The sequence below is a fragment of the Bacillus rossius genome, chromosome 17, assembly GCF_032445375.1.
Source record: "Bacillus rossius redtenbacheri isolate Brsri chromosome 17, Brsri_v3, whole genome shotgun sequence".
In the NCBI taxonomy this organism is placed as follows: domain Eukaryota; kingdom Metazoa; phylum Arthropoda; class Insecta; order Phasmatodea; family Bacillidae; genus Bacillus; species Bacillus rossius.
Genome location: NC_086344.1, coordinates 9314556 through 9336210, shown reverse-complemented (window position 1 = coordinate 9336210; position 21655 = coordinate 9314556). Strand labels below are relative to the sequence as shown.

The window sequence follows — 21655 nt, the reverse complement described above, 5'->3', positions numbered from 1 at the left end:
AAAAAAAATAAGTTTCAATAGGTCTAATTTTTTGTTAACCTTTTTCTTTCAGTTCCGTGGTCGGCCTTGACTTACCAAGTGGTATTTAACTTAATTATTCTGTGCTCCAAGACGAGCGTTCGTTGAAATACGTAAGTACTGTGTGTGAACTACGACATGTTATTTCGGCGCCTCACGCGATAATCTAGCCAACCGGCTAACTAGTTTCAGCCCGCATGGGGCAGCCAGTAGGCAACACGTACATTTAAACTTACTAACGCATCAATTTCTGGGACGGGCCTAAGAGTCAGGTAGCGTCGCCGGAGTTACGGGCCTACGTGTGCTTAGCCCAGTGTACTACGTAATTTGTACTTGTGCAGTGTAATTTTTAATCAGGATTGTAGTATGTCATGTTAGGGTTTATTTTGTAATCACCGCATCGTGTCCAAGTGTATGACCTTACCGGGGAATAATATCGTGAGCCGCCACTGAGAGAGTGGTCGCGCGTGTGACAATTCAATTCGGGACAACCGTTACGGCCAGGACGGGCAGCACTATGTATAGGGCTGTGCCGTAATAAATTAATCAGACATCAGTTGGTCTTTTCTTGATATTTTCAGGCATCCCGAGTGGCCTAAACAGCTCAGGGGGCCCTACTGTGTCGAAACACTACCTCTAGCGACAAGGCCGAACCTACCCTGAGATTTCGAACAATACTAAAACCACGTAACTTTTAAGAGAGGTAGCGGGGTTCGCATCAAACTAAACTATCATTTCATCAATGTTTTGTTATGATGTCACGTTAAACTATTGTCCGTAAACCGACTTTACAGACAACTATTTTTTTTCCATCCTAATAAGTCGCGATGCCCGAGTATTACCCATTAGTCTTCAACAGGCTGCGGTCCGGGGCGGATGCATTGTTCCGTGGGGGGCGATTACAGTTGTTGTTCTCAGTGACTACAGTAATTCTGGTAACTATAAGTTTTCATGCTAAACCTTATTGCTTTTCCTCCACCACGCAGCCCCGGACTATTTACTGCCGTCATTAATTTCACCGGCCCTATGGTCTTTCCGACGAGTGATCCAGATATTACGACATTGGTTGACTACAACTCACCATTTTAATAACAGCAGAGCATACTTCTGCCGGCATCAACAGACTTTGTAATTACTAACGCAAATTCGCGGCTCACCAGAGCCGGCAAGAGTCTATAAATAGTTATTACAGCAATTAACGGTACTGGCCGACTCCGGTAACACCGCGCAAGACTGTCGACAGGTCTTATCTCATGTAACATGAAGTGAAACAGGTTTAATTTAACTTTCAGCGGCGTTACGTATACATTAATATTTCATCTTCAGTCTTGTTCTTTTTATCTGTAACTTTGCATGTCACAAACTTTACAGTGAAACGCAAACGTGTAATGTGAAGTGCAACATGTTTGATTTGTGTATTGTTCATATTTTTATCATGTAAAGTAATCTATTGTGTGTACCACTGCCAGCAAAAACAGCAATAAAGCCACGTGCTTCCCTTACCGCTTCTATCATTCAGAGAACCTTTTCAGCTTAACCCGTGACGTAGAATGCCTACCTAGTGTGTATCCAGCCTAGTGGGCCACGAAACATTATGTGTTAGCAGCAAGAGCTAGCCTGGCGTCCTCCTGGAACAAAGTCGAAAACTTCTTTCACGCTAGCCCCCATTAGGCTCACCCCAGGTCACGAACCAAAAGACCATGGGTGAAGGTAAGAATTTAGAATTGTTTGTGTACTTGCATGGCCGGAACTAAGGGGGGGCATAGGGGGCATGTGCCCCGGGCGGCAAATATCAGGGGGCGGCAAAATATGAAAAGTGGTTCACTAAAACAAAACGAAACTAATCATTTAAAAAAGTTTTCAAAGTGTACAAATCGCAACCAATAAGTTAGCCAAGAAATTAAGAAATTCTATTTAACTTGATTATGCATAATTTGTAAATATATTCGTACTTGAAATGCGTTACTTCACTCTAAGAAACACGTATTACCATAATTCGTGGTCTGGAGTGAGTAAAACCACTGCGATGAGAGCTGGCATCTCAAGAACCCGTTGCGCGGCTGATCACTTGACGAGAGCGTCGAGTAGTGGAGGGGGTTAGTAACTTAATCGCTTCCTGGCTGATAACACCGATCGCGCTCGGCTGTCTGGCAATCCTAGTTACACGAACCACGAACCATCGGGATTTAAATCATGTATTAAATCTGGCTCGCCACTGCGGGAACAAGCTCGAGAGATAGTCTACAATACAATAATGCAAAACATTTTAGCGAACCAAAAAGTTGTTAAAATTGTATACAGCAAGTACTGCAACAGGTGTCTCAATTTTAACTTTAAAACGAATTCTAGCAGATGGTAAGGCAAAGAGCTAAACAATGGGTACGAAAACAGAGCACATGAAAATAATCTAAGTAGACGATTTCACATGTGGTACTGTGCAGAGAAAAATTTACGAGTTTTATAGTGTAAGAAAATTCGTTCCGAAGTTAAGAGGCCGTGTCACAAATTTGCGCTCCTATCTATATCAATGTTATTTTAAAAGGCAGTTTTTCTCAAAGTCTATAAGAGGTAGGGGCCGGAAATTTTGCCTACTGAAAGTATACAATACATTTAACATAACCGCTTTTTTCAAATTTAGTTATCATATCATATATTATTTCTGTGATGAAAATAATATTATCAATATTTTGATTTGTCCAGATACATTGAAATTTTGCTTATATTTATAATTATTTAGCAAAAACTGAAAACGCCATTGAAATGTATTGCACATTACCTTCCGATCAGTGTCTTCATGATCATGATGGGTTTATAAACCTGGGTGTAATCAAGTCTTTAACAATTACATGACAACATTTATACTTAATAATTTGGAGATATGCCTTTTCTATCCTCAGCCCCTGAGCTTTTACTATCTGGTCTGGCGACGGACCTGACACTCTTCAACCACCCCAGGGGTCTCCGATTGCACATCTTATCAAAAAAAAAAAAAAAGCTGTTCGTTCATTTGTTTTTGTGTTCGAGCGAAGGTTTACTTCTCCATAAGTGCCACAGACTTCACACATTTATGCCAAGGGAATATTCCGCTGATGTGACGCTATACGAATGTATTATTCGCGACCATACAACTTTTTTGTTTGTCATCGGGAAAATGACGCCGCAGTTTGATTTTTTGTGGTGATATAAAATAAATTTTCTTGCTAGGGAATGTTCATTTTGAATTGAGCATTTTTAAATGTCAGCGTAGAATATGCTTATCTGCCCATTTTGTTTCTTTCCATAATAATGAGTAAAGTTAACATTGTCATAGACATTTTATTATATTCGTTTGCCGTCCAAGTACAAATGTCACACTATATCGCACATAATTCTATTTTTTACTAATTTGTTAGTTGTCATTTTATTTAAGTTATAAATAACAGTAATAAAAATTATTACTTAATAGTCCAGAATAGAGATTGAGTTATTATTCATTTAATAGGAGTTTAAAATATGGTACTACATACATATTTATATTATCTTGTTGTCTTCTTTGTAACTTTACTGGAAGAATGGCATTTGGTATGTATGTTAACTCACAATGAAAATACTTCAGAAGTACTCAATTAACAGTGAACAACCTAGGGCCTATACTAATTTCATTATGTTCATGAAATATAATTGATATTACTAATAATGAACTGTATGTGTTTTGCGTAGAGATATCGTACGAACTGTATGTGGTACAGACCAACATTAGCTAAGACTCTGTAAATAAGTAATTTCAGTTAATGTGTAGAGAATATTAAAAGTTAGAAATAATGATATATATATAAAACAATGCAGAGTAATCAGCATAAAAATAGAAGTTGTTTTTACGTAGCGCCTACTGGAATGTATATTTTGTGTTGAATTATGTGGTATGATTAGTATTCTCTTATTGTAAGATGTGTTTTGTTAAAATCTTATAAAACATCACTTACTGTTGAAGGATTTTCATTTTTTTTGTGATGATCTTACTTAAACAAGTTTTAATTATATTACACATGTATATTTTAAAAGCATTTTAATGTATACTTATAGAATTGTAATAGGCTTTATACGGACTCTCACGATGCATGTGAGCATCTATAATTAATAGAGACCGGAAAAATTCGCGGATTCATTCGGCGATAGGCTAGAAGTCAAATACATATACCTTTTAGATGATTTTGCTATTGGCTTACTGTTCATCTGGACGAATCTCAACCAATTATAAAACACCAACCAAAGAAGGATCGAATCACAGACAAACAAGCTGAGACGACTAACAAGTCAGCAGCAAATGAACTGCCGTTATTTGCCCGAGTGTACAGGGGAATGTGCAGTCTATCCTGAAGGCCGTCGAAACCGCGAATTTTTCCGGTCCCTAATCTACATCAATATTATGGCCGTTTCACAAGATCAAATATTTATTGAATTCAATCTGTTGCATTCATTGTACATGATTTTCGATATGTACATTGAATTCAATACAAATTGAAGATGTTACTCAACTAAGCTTATTCTTATTAACTTATAAGTATTTTGTTTGTTCAGTACATAAAAGTAAAAGATTCGTTATTATTTAAATAATGAGCATCTTTAAGCAATAACGTTTTCAAAATATTTACATAAACATAATGGAATATATTTTTTAAATACTTTATATCTACGATCACATCAACGGCAGTATTATGTAATCAATGAGGTAATGAAATATCCTGAAAGGATATTTTCTTCTCTGTAAAGTAAATTTGTAATGCAGCCCTCTTAATGTTAGTCTTGTGAGTTATTTCGTCTTCTAATATGCTACAGCAATGTATAAAATTAAGTTTTGTTAGTGTTTTAGTCTTGTGTAATGTGATAAATTCAATATTTTTTTTGTATGTTCGTATTCATAAAGGTAGGCTACATATCGTATTAAGATAAATAGTAATATTTGTAAATTTAAATTATTTGAAACAACGTCGATAAGAGGTTCACCTACCTCTGTTAAACTGTATGATGGTGCATTGTAAAAAATTAGGTAGTCTGACTTAAGTGAGATTGTATTTAGATTGTGTGTGATGCATATGCAATATCTAAGCATATGCATTTATGTTATTATCCTTTTAAAACGTTACATGATGAATTTCGTATACTTTTTAATGTCAACTAACATTATTTTTCACGGACTATTACATCCAGATAAAGAATAATTACCACATGTTTGAAGATTAATTGTATTCCGATACGTTTAAAGTATTAAAATTTTTAGTTTTAGTTTTAGATACGACTCATACTACATTTGTTAAAGTGAGGTTTCTTGATTCTGAATCCCTGCATCTGCAATTTCCTAGTGAGCCGCCGGTCAGATTGTCATCCTCTCAGATTGTCGAGGAACCAGATACATTTTTCGTCGAGTAAACTCGAGCTGTCAACCTTCCCACTAATCCTGTGATAAGGGTATAGTAGCTTTATCACGCGCTGCGGCTACAGTTCCTTCGGTTGAAAAAGCCACTAAATCTCACTGTTAAAAGAGAGAACTTCTAGAGCAGAATATTGGAAATAAACATTTACTGACACGGCCTCTTAAGGCTAAGATCCTGAGTTTCTCGCTAGCGGTTAAGACACGCGTAGTTATCTTTGTCCTCAACAGAGCGCACTAGCAGTACGGTTGAACGATGTAGCGACGCGCGGAAAAAAGAGGGGGGTGGGCAAGAGGACGCTGTTCTCAGAATTCTTATCGCCCAGCGGGGTGTCATGTTTACGACCGGTCAGGCAGAGGGGGGTGGGGAAGGGTGTACTCTTCCTCGGCGAGCATTATATTTCCAATCCGTTTGCCTCTCTGTCCCTTTCCCATACACCCATCCAAGACTACTCGATCCTCAACAAAGCGTACATTTCAGTTAGAAACCCGTACGTAACCGAGTGCAACCCAAGGTAATTATAATAAATATTAATTTGGTGCACTATACATATACGATATACAAATTGTATGTTTTACTGCGGTGATTATGTGGCCAAAACTATCAAGATTTGGTCTCTTTTCCAAGAACGCTTGTTCACAGCTAACCGCTACATTCAAATAAGTTGGCCAGTAATGTAGTTTTCCTGCCCCCGTAAAAAAAAATAATAATAATTTTTAACTGTGTACTACAAAGGTTTTGCGCTCCTACAAATTTTATTTCTTTACACATTTTGTCACAGGTGTGTGCGTATGTGTATTACACAAACAGTTGAACGTTGACCATCTAATAGCATGACGTTATGTTGCAAAGCGGTATTATTTGCTATATTTAATATCTCATTAGGACTGTATTTTTCTTTGCAACTATATATACAGGTGAACTTTTTATACTATCGGAGAATATTTTGTAGCTGAATATCTGTCTTCAAAATATTGCAGGTTATTGCATTAATTTTAGTGTTTTAAATGTATTATGTTTTTAAGCATATATACATGAGGCTAGAGCTAGAAAAATGTTTGGTTTCCGTTTTTAGCTGACCTGCAGCTTATGGCTTTTGATTACACTTCCTTTTTTTATATGTGATGTTTAAAAACGATGTTATTTGTAAATGTCCTGGCATTCGTACTTGTAAAAAAACATAATCATATTTTAGAAAAATAAGCTATCATTTAGTAATTTATTATTGCAATATAAATACGTGTGTATGCCAGTCGCGTCTGGCGAAATGAGGAGCTCCTTCACGCTATCCCTACTGGTGACGTCAAGCATCACTGGTAGTTCGTCTTTTATGTATGAACTGGAAGTCAAAGAGGCTCGAAATAAACATAAGTTGTAACTAATAATAATAATTTAATTCTGAAAGGGCCACATACTCGAAGAATCGCCTTCTCTACGCAATCAAACGTGTTGGAAGTAAAATATCTAAGGAGTAGGCTACACGTCATAGGTTGTATAAGAATATTTCGGAGGGAGCTAACCAAAGGATATTTTATCAAGCATACAGATAAAGTGATATTTTAAGAGTAGTAATCCCCCCCCCCCAACACCGCCCACAAACTGACGGGTTTATTGACACATCCGTACATAAAAAAACACTGCTCCACAATCTGCACCTGAATCGTCTTAGTGGGGAAAAGGTGTACATAAATTACGATCACTGACTGAGGTTATACAGAAGGTAATCAACCAGAGTAAGTGATTAGGAGCAAGGAATACTAATCCAATAAATATGCCATTGATATAATTTTATGATAATTTTTACTCACGTTTTAGAATTTGATATTGCTGAATAGCAAATTTACATTTTAAAATATTGTAACAATGAAAAATTGCGAACCAATAAATATTTTTTGCTGAGTGTATAATTTGATTATGTCTTAAGACAAATAGAAACTAGATAATATGAGTACAAAATATTTGTAAGTAATAAAAATTTATATAATAAAATACTTACATTCATACAAAATACAAATATTTTTTCTTGGACATACAAGTATAACTTCAATTCATTTTCGGCCAACGAACATAAAGTTATGCTTTGGGCCCTGATAATAAATAATACCTACATAATTACATTTTCACTTTTCACCAAAAGTACATGAGGTACAAAAGTCAACAAACCTTAAAACACAATAAAAATATACCCGGTATACATTATATTTTAATACAAACACCAATACAATACTAATTTTAACTGAACATTTTTTGGAGGTATGCATAATTTTATTAAAATTAATCAGAAAGTAATGCAGTTACATGTTTACAACCTTGCATACTTCACTTGCCTTTGACGAATCCGGATATGTTCAATGTTTAGCCAGCCGAAAAGGATGTTTGGATTTTATTTTTAAACACATGTGAAATTAGTCCTTTCTTTTAACACTTCATCGCTGTCACGTGAATTTAAGGCATCTTACATTATTATTGTACTTTTGTTTTGTAGTAACGATCGGTAGGCTAAATATATACATGTGTTTGTTGAAACTTCGTTTTAAACATCCATGAATTAATTTTGTCAATTTATTTATTGATACCAGTAAAATACAAAATAAATGATATTTATTTTATGACCTCTTAAATTATTTAAATGATAAATAAAATATGACCAAATTTTTTTTCAAATGAAGACGTATTTTCAACTGGAAGTACGCGAGAATTACACAGATTCATTTACTTGCGTATTGCATAGCATACTTCACGTCCATTTCTGACAGCCTTGCGAAGTAACTTCCAAAGTATCTACAAGTATATTCTTCAGGCGAATTCGGACACGGCATTATAATCTTCCATTATATCTAGAAGACGTGTTCTTACATTTGCTTGGAGTTTTCAATTATTTTTTTGAAATAATAAAGGCAATTTTAAAGTTTAACTCCATTTCAGAAACACTTACGCAATATATTTGGTGGTTCTCTGCAAGTGTATTTTGTGTTTTATTCTATTTCAATAATGAAGTCAATCTGAATTTATTGCCTTTTTTTTCAGATTTGTTTATACATTAGATGTATTTAAATATAAAAATGTATGTAACAGGATGAATCTTAAATGGTTTGAACAGTTATCTATAATGACTTAGTTGGTTTGTTCATTAAAAGCCTTTCTTTTTTACTGTTCAAGTTGGATTCCTTTATAACTCAAAATAAATTATCACGTAACTAAAAAAATGAATAAAAGAGCAAACTTCTGTTAGTATAAAGGTGTTAATTTTATGAACATAATGTAATACAATTTGTTCTCTAGATAAGTAGATTTAGAAGTAAGACTTCATATATCAGTCGTTACCGTGGTACGACTTCCGGAAAAGTTTTACATATATATATATATATATATTTATTTTACAGAAGGTACCGGAGCTTGCAGGTTGCGCAGTAAGTAATTGTATTGTTTGCGAGAGTTCTCTGTTGGCAGTAACACCTATGATATATGTTTGATGTTCTGTTTCCAACTCATCGTTAAAACTAAATTTTACAGACTGAATATTATCCTTTGATTTAAAATCTAAGTTATTTACAGTGTTTAAAATATGCTTTCTAGCGTTTAAGAATATTTCGTATTGTTTGTATGATGTTTGAGTTACCCGCAAAGATAATGAGATAGTTATTTTATACTGATTCTTTCGCGGTTTTTTTTTTAAATTTTAGTCTTGACAATAGGGAATGAATTATTCAGGCTGTGCTAAATAGATAGCTTATGCTTTATGTCATTAAGATCAAACTCTTCTGTTTTTGTGCATTGTATAGTATTCCTAGTTTAGTTAATTTATCCAACAATATATTTATACAGTCAAGGGCTTAGATGCTTTATAAAAAAAACTCAAGTGATTCATAATCAGTTGCCGTGTATAGATATAATTTGTAGAAAATAAGCAGTATATGTTTTACTGCTTAGAGTTTATATAAAACCATGTCTAAAATTTGAAAGTATTTTGTACTTTTCATACTTAAAATTATCATGCAATGTTCAAATATTTTTCGATATAAGTAAGGACACATGTATAAAGCGAATACATGTCGTGTCAGGCTATTTCACACATAACTGTAGTTTTTTTCTTAGAGGTTTGGCGAATTGCGGGCGTGCAGCAGTACGGTAACTACGTCCTCATTGGCCCCGTCAAGTGCGGGAAAACAGCCTTCACCGACCACAGCCAATAATTACAAGAAAAATCTACAGTGTTTTGTAAAATACCTTGACACGAAATGTATTCGCGAAATACAGGTTTCCCTAGATATAAGACGTAATTGCTCTCTGACGATAATTTTCTTTACTGGTATTTGGCAGGAGAATAGTTTTTGTAGTCTTGTGATATCCATTTTGAAAGAATTCCAATAATGGAATATATGTTCATTATAATTAATGGAGAAGTGTATATACTATTAGCAAATGGATCATTAAAAATGTGAAAATAAATTATAAAAAATTACAATTTAGTCTACTGCACATAAATCACAGATTTTAAAAAACCAAATTTACTATAACATTCAAAATATTACAGAACGTACCATGTAGAAAACACGGACGCATGTTGTTGTCTAAATGAAATAAATAAAATACAAGTCTGCGGCTTTAAATATCAAAGAAATAAAATGTTTCATAAATATTCAACGCTTGTAAGGGTACAACCATACATTACACTGATAGGACTATTTTTTCTAGTACATCATACTGATTCCTAACCAGACACACATATATAAATAATTTGTGTTACACTTCAATTAATTTGGCCATGAATTAAACCTGATAAATAAATAATGCAAACAAGCGAAACTCTACAGAGTATCGTCAAATAAAACCTGGGCCAAAAGTAAATCAATATTTTAGTGCTCAATACAATTCGAAGGAAATGGAAGATTTTTTGTAGTATTATAAATGATCATACAAGGATTGCTGATTTGGTTTTGTACTAATTTTGAGCGTAAAACTAACCCGAAAATATTGAATAAATTTTTCAGTTAAGCTGCATATAAACTGAACTGGTTTGCTAGCTGTCTTGCCATCGTAAACATGACTACGAGTCTGATTGGCCATGTTGGTGATAGACACGATTTTCAAGGCAGTCTCCCGATATCTCCCGATATTATATGAAATGTGTTTTATTTTTATACAAAATGAAGCACGAATATGTTTTATATTTCTTGTGTGAGATACCAGTTGCAAAGACTTTGCAGTTTGATTTTATGGGTAGTGAATCAATGGTATAAAATAACTTCATTTATTTTTTTCCCGATAACATCTTTTTGACATTAGTATAATTGAATCACTCGCCAAGCAGAGAACCTTATTTTTTGTAGTCACGAAAAAAATTGTTTGTATTCAATATCAGCTAATAACTTACTATTGCTTATATCAAATACATTTACAGTACTGTTCAATTTGTACAATCATGAGAAGTAAACAATAATTTCTGCAACAACGTTCTTCCGAAAGAAGGTATAAACCGATTTTAAAGGTGCGTCCCTATTTCTTAATTTTATTTTTTTAGTAATTAGAAAATAAAAATCGGTACTTTTCCGAATTTACTCATTGAGGCTGCGACCCAAGTTTCAAGTTTCCAGCCCTTTTGGTAGTGGGTTGGAATTTTTATAGGCCAGTGTGTGAGCGAGTGAATTACTTTTTGCATATTCAAGCAATTCAAAACTTAGGCAATAAAGTTTAATTATAACAATTTCACGTAAGCTAGAAAGCTCAAAGGCTGGTAAAACAATAGAATTTGATTTCATATAATTCTAGATCAATTTCATCTAAGTATAACACACCCATTTAAACACATTTTATATACATAATAATTTTACTTCAGCAAGGTCTTCGGTTTCTTGTAACACAAATAAAATTACCTAAAAAAATTACTGGACATACTTACAAAAGTTTTTAGATTGTAATATTTGCAAAATAATTTAAATAAATCTAACTGAAAATGTAAGAACACAATATAAAGGTCTTTAAAATTGTATTTTGGAAAATTACCTGAATGTTTATTTGCTAAAACTCCTCATTTCACTTGTTCAAAAGTATTTACATGTATACATATGCGTGCGTGTGTGCGCGCACTTGGAACTTATGTTTCTTTGATAATTTATAGTTGCAAATAATGTAGCGGAAGTTAAATTGAAATATATATAATTCTTTCTGGCCAATATTTGTTTACAAACATAATTTTACATGACCCCAGAAGAAAAAAAAAAAGAATCGCCACTGCTTTGTAATTGTGTTTCTAACGAACTTGTGTAACTAACGAAAATGTTTAACTGCTCAAGGTTAGTGGTACAATAAATGCTTGGGTAGTGAAAAATCTATTGTTAAAAACCAAAGGTAATTTTAAACGACTTTTAGTTAACCATTGTTCGACAGCATCGAGAGATTGGCCCTTATTTTTGTATCGTTATATACATAACTAAATCATTACGGAAGGAAGTTGCCATAGTCGGCTGGTCCTTCAGTTACTATTTTTTTTAAACATTTCTATAGAGTTGCAATAGTAACTATTAATATTTTGATCATAACTCATTTATGTAACATTACACCCAGAGCTATAGCCCATTCTACTAGAGCTAAAGTCGAGGTACAAATATAATTAAAGAAACACAATTAAATAAATATAACTAAAGAAATATAATTAAATAAATTTATAGAAAATCATTGTCATTTTGCAAATAATTTTTTTTACAATAATTGAAATATTCTAATAAAATCTTAAACATTATTTATTTGTCTTGAATGTACGATTCCTGAATAGAAGTATAAATAATAATTTAATAATTTAAATTGATTTTGGAAGTTATATTATTATATGAAACCATTTTGCTATTATTGTAATACACCGTGATTGCAGGATTCATTCATGTGTTAAGGTAAAGAGTCATATCAAAATACATAATGAAGTCACTAAGATAATATGTGAAATAATGTTGTAATAAAATGTAATGTGCGACGTTCACGTAGATGCCCGTAAACGAAACAGGTTAGATATTATAATCATATTTAGCACTTTAGTATTTCCAAAATAAGTTTTTTTTTAAGACGCCCAACTATTATAATAAATCTCTATCTACTAAAACAATTCAGTAATTGTAGTTAGATGATTTTAAATAAAAAATATTCTATGAATAAATTTGTCACGACAAGTGAAGCATATTAATAATAATTTACATCGCTGAAAAGCTGACAAATATATCTATAGAAATTGTCGACAACGTGAGACGGTTTTCAATTCATTGATTACTATTGCTGATACTAGTGTTGTGTTTTGACCGTTTCGAAGCGATAATATTCCCGCCTGAACTCCTGCGATATTAGAGCCATCTAGTGAGTAAACTCGGAACTAATCGGAGCTCTAGCGGCAAACTGTTGAACTCGTTCCTTTCATCAGCAGCAAGTGACAGTTAAATCACAGTATTTAATACTCAGATTATTTAAATTCTGTACGTTGTATTAAAAAAATTACTAGACAGAATTGTTCATTGTACCTCCTTTAAGTTGTGTGCAAAGTAACAGCCGTGTACCGTTAAAAATATACCTAATATTTAGTTTTGAAAATTTCAAAATTAAAATTAAATAAGAAAGCATTTTTTGAAAAAAATTTTATCGTCATATTTACAAAATTCAAAGTTTTATTTACAATTCTGTCTAGTATGTATTTTTTATCTACTACGATATTCATGGGAGAAATAATTTTCTTGGAGGCTGCAAAACTAAGGATCTTAGCCTTAAAGAAGTTGAAAAAGGCTTTGCAAGAAGACGATGTTTTTACTGTAGCAGGGAATACTTGCGAAACTTTTTGAAGAATTTAGGATTCTCCTGTAGTTCTGTTTCTGTATTTCATTTGAAATCTGTGTTTTTATAAGGATAACAGCTAAAACACGTGTTTTCGGTATAGTTTTTAGACATGAAACGCCCGGTAAATATTTCATTCCACCTTTATCTACATGTAGCCGCCCTTTAATGTAATGGTTTCCGCTCAATTTTCATAATTATCCTGTGTGCGACGAGAAGTCTGCGTGCCAGTTCAGAGCCTTGCGTTTAGAGGCGATAACGCGCTAGTAACACCAGTGAGAGTCTTGCTTATCATCTCGCCTCACTAACACAAATACTCCCTGATGAGCTATTCTGTGGACAAAAGGATGTTGAAAAAAATTTAAAAATACTGGGACGTCATTAAGTGGCTGAGAGTGTGGTGAAATGATGAAATAAAATGCATTAGTTACGCCGTTGGTTCTCGTGTAAGACGGACTCTCGCGCGACGGTATGGTTTACCACACCTCCTTTCCCGGCGCTGTGGGGGAAGGCTGTTGATGCGCAGAGGGACGTCGGAGCAGGCTCTTTTGTTTGTTGTCGCATTTAAGCGGCTTTTTGGGCTGTCTGCTCCTGCTGTCACTAAACAGACATCGTAATTCGCCGAGTGCTACAATTATGTTGTTTGAGTGTGTGCCTGCGAGTGCGACATTAAGTTGTTTCAGTATTTACCATTTATAGGTATTAGGAAAATAGGTATATATTTATTTTGAGTCATTTGTCCATTATAACCTGGGTTACGCTTTTTTTATCAGTCTCTAAATTATGGACGGCAGAAAACGGCTGAGTGGAGCCGAGTACAGGAAAGCTGCCAAAGAGAAAAGGAAAAAAGAAAGCGATGTGCTGTAGGCGAATTAGAATCAGTGAAGATGAACAATCAAAACAAATATCAGGTAAGCTAATACTGATACTTGTCTCAATTATAGTATAGAGTCACTTGTGCCTCTATTTTTTCTTACAACAATAATGAAACAGAGGAAATGCTGCTTGAATTTAGATAAGATACAAAGCCCTATTAACACATGTTTCCGTCTGTTTGTATGCCTATCGCCTATGTGTTTTAAAAAAATATTGTTAAAGGTAATAATTTAAAACTCAAAACCTAACTTAGACCTTTAATTATATAAAATAGACAATTATCTTTTCGTTTCGTTTTTCTGTTTCGAAACCGGCCATTGTTTTATAAAATAAGTCTAACAATGTAAAAATCACCTAATAAATGTTTGAAAATTATATTTAGCCTATCAAAATGAAAAAAAAGTGTAGGCTTACAAAAGTGATATTTAATAAAATATGCAAACAAAAAAAATATAATTTGTATCGTCCTATATATAGGACAAGGTGACTCAAAGGGTTCAAATTAATGTTTTAATAGGCCTATTAAAATGTATTAGTGAACATTTTTAATTGCATCTTTTCATATTTACAGATGTCACTGAAGTTGGAGAGGAAGAAAACCAGCATGACACACTTCACAAGAAAATGAGTGCTACTGGTATAGTGAATGAGGATGAATTTGTACCTCTTCCAGGAACTTCAACTGGTCTTCAACAAACATCCAAAATATGTGAGTTTTCCTTTGACTTTAGAGATCCTGGTTCATGGCCACAGAATGTTTCTGATTCAGAAAGGTGCTATATAACAAGAATGAGGTGTGAAAATCAAATTGAACCTAATATAAGTAATAGCAGCAGAGATGGCCGCAACTTAACCAAAGATTGTTTTTTTTTAAGGTTCTTAAAAATGAAACAAAAGCAAAAATGCTCTATACTGTGTACCGTGCAGGTTGTTTTCACACTTAGTATCTGGTTCTGAGTATGAAATGTCTTCCTTGGCCAAAGAAATGGGATTCGTCAATTGGAAAAAACTTAATGAAAAATTGCCTGAACATGAAAATTCATCCAATCACAAACTATGTTTTTGCTCGTGGAAAAATTTGGAGTCTTGTTTAGGAAAGGGAGGTATTTATGCAAAGCTTCAGAATCAGATTCAACAAGAGCAATCTCACTGGAAGGCAGTATTGCATTGCATTATTGATGCTGTTCTATTCTTAGCAAAACAAGGGAGTCCATTCCGAGGCACTAAAGAAGTTTGTGACTTTAGTGACCCAGCCAGTGGAAAGTTCTTGAATACAATTGAACTAATATCACATTATAGTGTCCCTCTTAAACAGCATATTGAGCGGCATAAAAAGGGGCAAATATCATATATCTCACATAAAATACAAGACGAGTTCCTTGAAATTATTGCTAATAACATAAGGCAAAACATAATTCAATACATTTTTGATGCCAGATATGTTTCCTTGATATTTGACTGCACCCCAGATATCAGCCACAATGAGCAAATGACTCAAGTAGTTCGCTATGTCAAAGTAAACTCATCAGAAGTAGAAGAAAGTTTTATTGATTTTTTTGTAGTTAGTGACAAAACAGGTCAAGGTCTCAGCCAAGATATTCTTAAAAAAATAGAAAAAGATGGACTTAGCATACAAAACTGTAGAGGGCAATCCTACGACAACGGGGCAAACATGGCAGGGAAGTATAAGTGCTACTACTGAGGCACAAAACTTTTTTGGAACTCTAAATAGTAGGTACTTATTCTTTCTTTGTGACTTCAACTTCACGTTGGGAAGTTTTAAAGAAACATGTGCCACTAACATCAAAATCTGAGAGCAAGACTATATGGTCTGCAAGATTAGAAGCGGTCGAAGCTGTCTACAAACATTACAGCAACATTTTACAGGCCCTAGAGGAGCTTAAAAATAATAATCTGTCGACACCTGAAACTAAATGCGAGGCCAGCTCTCTTTTAAAAACTATTAAGAAACTGGAATTCATAACTATGTTGTGTTTTTGGCATGCTATTTTGAAAAAGATCAATCATGTCAATGAGTTTTTGCAAAGAGAAGACCTTACAGTAGATTTGGCTGCCCGAAACCATCAGGGTCTTCTACAATCCCTGAAATCTTGTAGAGACTTTACTCCATCTGAAGCTATCACTGAAGCTAAATTCCTAGCAAGCATCAATGAAATATCAAATGAGTTCTCAGAAAAAAGGAAAAGAAAAAAGAAAACTTTACCCGGTGAGTTATGTGAAGATGAAGTTTCTGCATGTACTGAAGATTTGTATAAAGCAGCAATGTTGGAAGTCATCGACAGATTAATTATGGAACTGAGTAACAGGTTTAAGGCTTTGGAGAACATTAACAATAAGTTTGGATTTTTAAGTGGTGTTCAAATTCATAAAATGGAAGTAGAAGATTTAAAAGTCAAAGCAGCAGAATTAGGAAACAGTTACAGTGCCGATCTTAACAAAGAAGAATTCGTATTTGATATTGAAAGTTTTAAGCACCATGCATTAACAGTAGACTATGAATTAAAAGATGCTACAGCATCAACAATGTTGAGCCTTATCTACAAAAATTAACTGGAGGAGGCATATCCTAACATTACTACTGCTCTGAGAATGTTTCTCACCCTTCCAGTTACAATTGCGTCAGGTGAAAGAAGTTTTAGTAAACATAAACTTATTAACAGCTATTTGAGAAGCACGATGGGCCAGCAGAGATTAACAAAATCTAAGTATTATATCTATTGAACACAAACGAGCTGCTTTGATCAATTTTGATGATATTATTAACACTTTTGCAGCTAATCTTGCTCGAAAAATTAAATTTTGAATTGAATTTCTTTGTATGGTTATCAATACAATATTAATTCAGAATCACATGTTCCTTATGTAATTTTAGTACGTACTTATAAAATTATTGGTAGGATATTAATTTTCACTGTTGTGCAAACAATAAACAATAGTTTGATAACAGTCTATTTCATTATAATAAAAAATGCAATTGTATTAGTTTTCCAATTAGTATACTTGATAAATAAAAGTTCTCAATTATGTATGTGAATGGTATCATTTCAACCACCGCTTCTAACGAAAAAAGGTATTTTATAATGTTGGTAAGGAGGGGGCGGCAAATTAAGCTTTGCCCCCCCCCCCTAATAAATCTTCTAGTTCCGGCCCTGTGTACTTGACATGACTCTGTGTATACTAGTGGAATTATTTATGATCGTCGTGTAGGAATAATGATGGGTCGTGTGTGCATCATATGTTGACTTAAGACTTAACAGAGATGGTTATATTTTATATTTGTCCTTAGGAATCGCTCATGCTATCTTTGTAGTTCTTCGGTTATCTTCGCCTTCGTGCGTTTTTCGGCTCAGAATGTTCCTTCCTCTCTTTCCTTTCCCACCTTTTCCTTGCCCCTCTGCTGTTAGCTTCCCTCCCTGTGTCCCGTGTTGCACATGCGCCCCTCTCCTGTTTTTAGGTACTAATTTTTACATGTGGAGTTATACCCCTCCATGTTTATATAAGCCCTGGTTTGATATAAATTCCTTCTTACGCCTTAAGTCTCTTCGAGCAGACACACCTCGAGTTTGTTTAGGGGTGCCGCAGATACGGTCATGGGCATGTAAGTATTGTTTCGAATGCAGGACCGCGACACGCGCCAGGTTCGGACCTGGCTGGCGGTCCTGCACGGCCACAGGCGTCATGCGCTGTGATACGTGCGGCCTACTGCACTGACGTAAGGCATGCCACGCGCACCTGGCCGAATTATAAGGGTCATAACTACCCTCCTCCTTCTCCCCTTCGCTCCACCTGCGAGCCCTGCCTCGGTGCTGTTATCTATCGCTGAGCAGCCTTGGGAATTCCGCGGGGCACCATGCTGATTAGCGAGAATTCACGCCGCCCTTCTAGACTGTTCGGGCGTAGGGTCTGCCCAGGATGACGCGACTTGGCACAGCAGCTCTCGTCGGTTCTAGAAGGGCGCCTAAAGTACTTAAGCAGCGACGCCGGCCACCACAGGAGTTCCGAGCGAGTCCCACGACAGTAGGAAATACGGTATTACTTGTATTATGTTAAGAAATTATAAAATACATAGAAAAAATACCTTGCATCCGTGTACACAAAATCTGGGACCGAAATTGCTCACACATTCCGCCTTCCCTTGTAAAATGTTATATCCTCTAGGCATCATATATTGGATCCCAAATAGCTGGACTTGATTCTATTTTATTTCAGTTATGAAATGGCGTGAACCGAAAAGTCCCTGGAAAACAATAATTACCGTGTATCAAGTATGTGAAAGCCCCTGAGCCACCAGAAGTGACTCTGTGGCGACACCGGCACAGACTAACCTTCTGCCAGAGACGCGGCTGGCCGCTGTAGACGACGCTGCCGAGCGCCACCAGGTGGCACAGGCTGATGGACACGCCCAGGACGAGCACCTGCACGTTGTTGCTGAGCGGCAGGAACATGTAGCAGGCGAGCAGCGAGTGCGTGGTGAACGAGGGCCGCACCACCGCCCCGGCGCCGCTGTCGTGCGCCCCGGCGTGGTGCAGCGTGAGTGTGAGGTCGGCGGCCACCATCACCAGGACGACGGCGCACGAGGACGCGAACGGCACGCAGGGGTACTCCTCCGCCTTCTTCTCCTGCACCAGCAGCCACACGAGCGGGCCGCACAGCAGCATCAGCAGCACGTAGCACACCACGTCGGGCCACGTGTGCGCCAGCCCGTCCTGCCGGCAGAGACGTGTGTTACACTCGGGTTACTCCGAGTCACCCTGGGCGCCCTCGCGCGCGTTTCACTTGCCGGCAAAACTGGCGGATGAGGGGGAATATGCACTCAGGTCATGTCCTCCATGTTCGTTCGAGGAAGAGTTGCGAATTCAATTCAAATCAATAGGTTTTTATTGGTCATTTTTTACATTTGGTACATTCACAATTTTAGTAGACATGCCAGCACTCAGTGCACTTTTGTCTAGTTTTTCAATGATACATTTTTGGGTACATTATTTACAATCAACATTGTTTACAGTTTTACATTGAAGGAAAAATTAATAAACGTTCGTTACTGTTATTTGGAGCTTACTGCAATGCCATTTTTGCATTCCTATATTATTTGTCTGCTGGTTGTTTCGGCATGATCATCTACTTCTGTGTTGTTTGTAACGTTCATTGTATTGCAACTCATGTATCACATTCAAAATGAAAAATGACAATGATGGTTACGATGAAATTTTGAACAAAGTATTTTTGTTAACATGTGTTTATTAAATACTACAGGTTATGTGGAGTATAATCTTATTGACGATAATATGTTAAAACACATGCAATATTATTTGATTGATCTCTCATCATTTATTGGCCCAATATTAGGTATAGCTTTAGCAATTTCACCTTCAGACGAATCTTAAGTCGTAATTGTATTTTTCAAGACGTCTGCTTTTATGTCAGGGTTTTCCCTGGGCACTTTCATGTGTATGTGGCTAGCCACCTACTAGACATGCGTTCTTAACCACTGAATAGATGGGTCTGGCTTACATGAAGCCGCGGCTGGTCACAGACTGTATGTGTCTGGCCACTGGTGGAGGTGTCTAGCCAGCAACTGGATGTGCCTAGTTAATCGACTGACATGAAGAACTGCCCTTAAAACACATGCCAAGGCATGCAAATGTCTCGTTTCGCCTTCCACGAACACTGTAGTAAAGGAGAAAGGCTTGTAATTTGCTTGCTTTATTGTACTTGTAGATATTACATAATAAATATATTTTTTTATTTCTTGAACCTGTCAATTTATTGGTAATTTTAATTAAATTATCTTTATGCATCCGTCAAGTATCAAACCAAGGTAATCGAATCAATCGTAATTTTAACAAGTAATTTTTTTCATGTATTTTGGAATTTTTTCCGAATTTATAGCTTAATAATTAAATATATTCAACATGGCGGCTGATTTCAAAATGATGGGCGCACAGAAATAGATGAATACTGCACTCTAGTGAGTAAAAATTAAACTAATATGGTGACAGTGCCATATAGCAGACGAAAAACAGTAAGTCTAATTCAAGATGGTGACCTCAAGCTGAAGAAAAAAAGATGGCCGCTAAGACATCATACTGAATGGTGTAATATCTACATTGGCTCACTGCAAATTCTGCCATGTTCCCAATTGCGAAAAATCCGAGTTCGATATGCCTGGATTTGAACCATGATAGTGTTGGTGGTTGTTATTTGGTCTATAGGGTTATTGTGTCGTTGATGCCACACACATGGCATCCGATAGGGGCAAAATGTGTAAAAATACTGAAAGGTCCAGACACCACTCTTGATTCCAATCATCGTACCCAAACAATTAGATTTGGCTGGTAAGCTTGCACCCAGCCAAATTTAGACTTTTTTGGTGCCGGGAATACAATTTCGGAAGTTCGTACTAGCCAGTGTGAAGCATACTGTAACGTGTTGTTTGGCCTACCAGCCGGTGCATGGCATAGTTCCAACATGTGAAAGTGCGCTTCCTCGAAACAGGGAGTAACACGCACGATAGCCTAAAGTTCACAGCGACGAAAGCCACAACCACCACACGAACAGTTCCTAAGTTTACTGAAGTAAAAGTGACATTAGGTTAGGTTCGGGCAGTGTAATAAATAAAGGGGGGTGACCACTTATGAATGATTACATGGTGTGTGGAACGGTTTTTTTTCTTCAGCTAATTGTTGCGCCATATTAGTTAGACGCCGAAAACATTGGCTGAATTGTAGTGTTTGCATTGTGGGAAACGTTTAAAATATTTTTTTTTTATATAGGTGACTGTTTTTAACTACAGAGACAGATAAATAAGCAATCAATAGACGTAATCATGCACCATTTCCGCAATGTTTTAGGTGGAACAATATAGCGATGGTGAGATTAAAAAGTGATTTCAATCAACTCCGTCACAGTATGCTGTCTACTGACAGTTCCTAACTCCATAACTAAATAATATTTTTTTTTCAGGAAAGAAGATTATATTAGGTTCGGTTATTGTGACTAAAACGAAAGTTAAGTGAGGTTAGCTTTTTTAAAATAATCTATGACTGATATTTATGATTGAAGTGTTTTTCCACTAGCGATCGACAAACTACGGAGAATTTCGGGAGAGTTCGGATGTGGAGGAAATCGTACCATGGAATTATATTAACATTACTTACATTCTTCATGGAATAAGTACAGCTTACAGCAGTTTTAGAAAGTAGCATATAGGATATGTGGCGCAAGCCATGGAGTTAGGAAAGTCAGGAGACTGCATGCTGTGGCGTAATTGAAGACAATTTTCAACCTCTCCATCGCCATTTTGTTTTTGTTCCACCCAAAAATTGTGAAAATGGTGCTTGATAAGTCTGGTGATGGTTAGTAAGTATGGATTAGAATCACTTTTATCAAAAACGTCATTTAAAACTGTTTCCACAATCTCAACACTAAGCTTCAGCCAATTTTTTGTACGTCTAACTAATATGGCGCTAAATTAGCTCAAAGAAAAAAACTGACTCACACCAGAGATAAGGGAATCATACAGA

At 35.7% G+C, this 21655-nt stretch overlaps 1 protein-coding gene across 4 annotated transcripts in view; it reads right to left on the bottom strand.

Annotated features, from left to right (window-relative positions):
• LOC134541023 (adenylate cyclase type 2-like) overlaps positions 1–21655 on the bottom strand; it is a 469698-nt gene that overhangs the window by 184790 nt on the left and 263253 nt on the right. For all 4 annotated transcript variants that reach the window (XM_063384159.1, XM_063384162.1, XM_063384160.1 and 1 more), the window contains one exon: positions 18458–18838. In XM_063384159.1, coding sequence (XP_063240229.1) covers positions 18458–18838 — 381 coding nt within the window. The remainder of the gene's footprint in view (positions 1–18457; positions 18839–21655) is intronic.